Source organism: Dipteris shenzhenensis, chromosome 8 (assembly GCF_047967505.1).
Source record: "Dipteris shenzhenensis isolate YYH24624 ecotype China chromosome 8, Dip_SZ_1.0, whole genome shotgun sequence".
Taxonomy (NCBI): Eukaryota; Viridiplantae; Streptophyta; class Polypodiopsida; order Gleicheniales; family Dipteridaceae; genus Dipteris; species Dipteris shenzhenensis.
In genome coordinates this window covers 40327574-40332611 of record NC_141603.1, presented here as the reverse complement: position 1 = coordinate 40332611, position 5038 = coordinate 40327574, and the positions used below count along the sequence as shown (strand labels likewise).

Sequence of the window (5038 nt, the reverse complement as noted above, 5' to 3'; positions counted from 1 at the left end):
TCCCTCCATGAGTCCCTCACGTCCTTCCCTTTGTGTATATTTTTGCCCCTCACATTGTTCTCCAATTATGTGTTTCCCTCCCTACCTTCCTTGCCTTGTTAATATGCTTAGTTGAATTATTGGTATGGCTCATGCATGACTCTGTGCGCACGTGCACATGCACATGCATGTGTGTGCGCGCACGCGTGTGTGTGAAGAGAGAGAGAGAGAGAGAGAGAGAGAGAGAGATTTTCAGCTGATGTATCTTACAACTCCTTGTTTTGAGGTGGCTATTCTTGTAATATAAACAATCCTAGCTTTCACATTAAAAAAATGTGTGTGTGTGAGAGAGAGAGAGAGAGAGAGAGAGAGAGAGAGAGAGAGAGAGAGAGAGTGGATTGTAGCAATGCTCTCATCTCACAACGTGTAAAAAAATCCTTCACATACCACAAAACCCCTTCAATTTTAGACGTCTATTTCTTTCTTTTGATGTAGCAATCTATTATTGCATTTATAAATTTCTAAACTTTGATAGGACTACATGTTTTGAAGAAAGTACCACTATGTTTTCTTCCTTCTATGTATTGTATTGTCTTCTATCAAGCTTGACTTCATTGCTATTATGTAGTGACATAAGGAAAGGTTGTGGTTTTTGTGAGTTTTATAATAACTTTTTGGAAGCTCATTACTATGAAACTTCAACAAGTTGGATTTACTTTGATGTGGCAAGGCAACGCCATGTTCCTCTGCTAGTATCTTACTTTAGTCTTCCCTTCTTGCTTGGCTTCACAATTGCAAAAAGAAACCTTGCTTCCTAAACTCTGCGCTTGCATCCTCCGCCGCGCCAGCTTTTAAATTTGCAAGGTTACGAAATTTTCTATTCCTAAGGGTGTGGCTTTTCTTCAAACTTTCCTCAACATTTTCTTTATCATCATGTGTTCTTCAGTTTCTTTCTGTAGCTGCTCTTTCAATTTACAGCTATCTACAACCTGTTGCAATTTCATTCCCATCTCTTGTTGGTAAAAGCCTTTGTACATTTCCACGGCCGCCGCAGATTGAGCTTTGACATATCCAAGTAAGCCCTTATTGCCATCACACACAAACTTCATCAGTAGTGTTATTGGATTGGAAAATGGAGGAGTAAAGTTACTGATTGGACATCTTGGGTAAATTATTTCCCTCACACCATAAATCGATATGATGTAAGCCTTCTATCCTCATGTTCTCTCTTTACATTGAACCTACTTGTGGACCCTTCCATCGTTTTTCCACAGGTGCATACTCTTCTTCTAAATCAATGTGGAGGTGGTAAAGTCTCTTCTTGCTGAATTGTTCTTTAGTGGCGTGGTCGCATGTTGCCATTTTTTTGAGCAATGTTGTCCCGTTGCTTCACACCCTTTGTCAACTTTTATAAACAAAGTGTTAGCAATGGACTTGTGATAAATCCATGTTAATATTTCGCAGGGATGTTTAAAATTAAAAAAAACAAAGATTCTTAAAGGTTATTTATGAGTTTCCGACCACAAAATCTTACGACCTATATAGGTCAACAACGATAAGTCCATATTTACCGTGATAAGTCCATGTTTACCTTGTCATGCGAAGGTTTTATTGCTATTGATCTATAAGTTTCACTGTTTTTATATGCAGAAGCAATTGGCTGCTAATCTTCCTTCTGCTTTGTTAGAATGTTCAAGTCATGCAAATTGTTATCCATCTATCTTACGGGTGATTCCATACCAAGGCATGTCCCATGTGTCTGCACCCTCTAGAAAACTTTGAAGGAACTGCTGCTTCAAAAGTGCAAAATGTAGTGAAATTTTTTCTTAACAAAGAATTCTCCAAACAATTTCCACACCTTGACATTTTCCTGTCGTTGTGCCCCGATAATCCATCTCTTTTTGCATCAACAGCTATGTCCTGTGACACCCAATCCAAATCTGAGACATACCCTTCCTTAGTCGTTTTGACAGAAAGATCTTCTACATTTGCACATATATTTTTGCTATGAGAATGTCTCGTACTCTCCACCAAGAATGAGTGTGCAACTCCACTAATGTCAGCTTCCACCCTCGTTATCTCAACTCTCTTCTCATCATCCTGCATGTGAGCATCTGCACAGATGTTATCCATCAAAACATAAGCTGCAGTATCCTTTTCATCCAAATGTACTGCTTGTTCAAAGGCCTGTCTTGCGAGCTCCACATTACCCCATTTTCGACAAGCAGCCAACACAGTATGCCACACCACTCGATTAGGATGGAAAGGCATTTTCTTCACCGTTACTACCACCTGTTCTAATTGGCCTGCACGGCCAAAGAGATCAACCATGCAACTGAGGTGTTCAATAGTTGGAGTGATGCCATAGTCTTTGCTCATGGCCTCAAAATACTTCTGGCCCTTATCCACAAGACCCGTGTGAGTGCATACAGTAAGGACACTAAGGAATGTGGCCCCACCCGGCCTTGTGCCGCCTTCTCTCATTTCTTCAAGCATACGGAAAACAATTTCACTTTCACCAAGCTGAGTATATCCTGCAATTAGTGCATTCCACGAGATCTCATTTCGAACTAGAAGCTTGTCAAACACCTGCCGCGCTTCTGCAAGCAAGCCACATTTGGCATGCATATCAACCAGCGAGCTGCCAATAAAAATGTTTCTTTCCAGTCCCTTTCTGGCAATCTCAGCATATATTTTTCGGCCATTATCTATGGCTCCTATGCTGCCACAAGCTTTCAAGATGCAAACAAACGTGACAGCATCTGGAGAAATGCCCTCCAGTTGCATCACTTTAAAACAGTTCAGTGCTTCCTCACCAAGACCATGTTCAGCATATCCTGCAATTATTGCATTCCACGAGACAATATCTTGAACTGGCAACCCCTCAAACGATTCCCATGCTTCTGCAAGTGAGGCACATTTGGCATACATATCCACCAAGGTGTTGCCAAGAAAAAGTCCTCTTTCCATCCCCTTTCTGGCAATCTCAGCATGTATTTGTCGGCCCATGTCTACAGCTGCTATGCTGGCACAAGCTTTCAAGATGCAAACAAACGTGACAGCATCCGAAGAGATGCCGTCCAGTTGCATCTGTTCAAAACAGTGTAAAGCTTTCTCACCAAACCCATGCTCAACATATCCTGTGATTAGTGCATTCCACGAGACCTCGTTTCGAACTAGAAGCATGTCAAATGTTTCCTGTGCTTCCACAAGTGATCCACATTTGGCATACATATCCACCAGGGTGCTGCCAACAAAACGATCTGTTTCCAAACCTTTTCTGGCAATTGCACCATGTATTTCCCTGCCCTTGTCTATCCCTACTATGCTGCCACAAGCTTTCAAGCTGCAAACAAACGTGACAGCATTTGGAGAGATACCCTCCAGTTGCATCTGTTTGAAACACTCCAGAGCTTCCTCACCACGAGTATGCTCGGTATATCCTGTCATTAGTGCAGTCCATGACACCTCATCTCGAACTGGAAGCTTGTCGAATGCTTCCCGTGCTTTTGCAAGGTATCCACATTTGGCATACATATGTACCAAGGTGTTGCCAACAAGAAGATCTATTTCCAAACCCTTTCTGGCAATCTCGATGTGTATTTCTTGGCCCTTGCCTATGGCTCCAATGCTGCCACAAGCTTTCAAGCTGCAAGCAAATGTGACAGCATCTGGAGAGACACCCTCTACTTGCATCTGATCAAAGCAGTTCAAAGCTTCCTCACCAAGCCCATGCTCTGCATATCCTGCAATTATTGCATTCCATGAGACCTCATTTCGAACTGGAAGCTTGTCAAACGTTTCTTGTGCTGATGCCAGCGAGCCACATTTGGCATACATATTGACCAAGGTGCTGCCAATAAAAATCTCTCTTTCCAACCCCTTTCTAGTAATCTCAGCATGTATTCCTCGGCCATTTCCTGCATCTTTCAGCCTAGCACAAGCCTTCAATAGGGCCAAGAATGTATACTTGCTAGGATGTACAGAATCCTCTTGCATCTTCTTGTACAAGTTAAGGGCATGCTGGGATTCCCCACATTCCATATAACCCCTGATGAGAGCAGTCCAGGAATGGACATTCCTATCAACCAAGCTATTGAAAACATGCTGAGCACCGGGCATGCATCCAACTTGCACCAACATTGGGACGAGGTAGTTCCCGAGATAACTATTGTCTTCCAGTCCACACTTGCACATGTAGGCATGCAAGCTCTTGGTATACGATAGATTATGCCTTTTTCTGCACTCGTGCAAGATGCAAGCAAAGCTGTCAACTGAGGGCACTTGCGGCATTTATTCCAAAGAATTGAATGCCTCATCTAAGCTAAGCATCTCCCACCTGCTCTTCTCTTGCAGTTCATATGCATTAGCCTGCACTCTAGACCTAAAGCCCTCCTTGCCACACTGTACCAAGCCACGGTCTTCAAAGTTTGACCAATTTGACCAGGATTGACCACTGGATGCTTTGGGCCACGACTCCGATGATTTTATGTATGCTTGATTGGGTTCTCCTGTGTTAAACTTATCAGACTCGCCACTTTACAACATTACTTGTGCGAATCATGTTGCTCTTTCGGTCGTCCCACCACTGGGAGCGATCCGTGAAGTAGTACTTCGATGACCGCAATGAAAACCAACTGCCATAAGTGAGACGGCGATGGAGGTCTGACCGGCAGTACAGGAGCGCAAACATTTTGAAAGAGGGAGCTCCCTACCATCTCTGTCGCAACCAAGAGATGATAGGGAGCTCTCTCGCTCAGAGCCAGGGTCGAAACTTGCAATTCAAGTGTTCCTGAAACTTCACCACCGCCCCCCGCGGCCGCTCTGTAACTCGCCTTGAAATAGAACTAGATCTGAAGAAGCTCATTTTTCTATGGGATCAACGCCACTTGGTAGAAATCTAGAGATCTCCTCTTCACATTTTTAGCCCCCTCCTCTCTCTCTCTCTCTCCCCCCAGAGTCGTGACTCCCTCTCTTCCTTTCTCTCTCTTTCTTCCTCCTGTTGGGCAGGCCTATTGACTGATACGTATCATTTTTTTTTTGGTTGTGTTTTTTATTT

The 5038-nt window shown here is 43.3% G+C and overlaps 1 protein-coding gene across 1 annotated transcript; it reads right to left on the bottom strand.

Annotated features, from left to right (window-relative positions):
• Positions 1-1701: 1701 nt before the first annotated feature.
• On the bottom strand, positions 1702-4101 carry LOC147899497 (pentatricopeptide repeat-containing protein At1g11290, chloroplastic-like). The gene is made up of 3 exons (XM_087377740.1): positions 3950-4101; positions 2837-3307; positions 1702-2701 (listed from the first exon to the last, which is right to left on the bottom strand). Exons 1-3 carry the CDS (start codon positions 4099-4101, stop codon positions 1702-1704), a joined length of 1623 nt encoding a protein of 540 aa, XP_087233866.1.
• Between the last annotated feature and the right edge of the window lie 937 nt (positions 4102-5038).

Bases quoted from the DNA above. Each gene is read 5' to 3' on its own strand.
- LOC147899497 (XM_087377740.1), bottom strand. From the start codon at position 4,101: ATGCCCGGTGCTCAGCATGTTTTCAATAGCTTGGTTGATAGGAATGTC. The intron at 3,308-3,949 runs GTATACATTCTT...AGCTTGTGGCAG, and splicing joins GATTCTGTACATCCTAGCAA to CATAGTAGGGATAGACAAGG. The intron at 2,702-2,836 runs GTGGAATGCAAT...AGCTTGTGGCAG, and splicing joins CCAGTTCAAGATATTGTCTC to CATAGGAGCCATAGATAATG.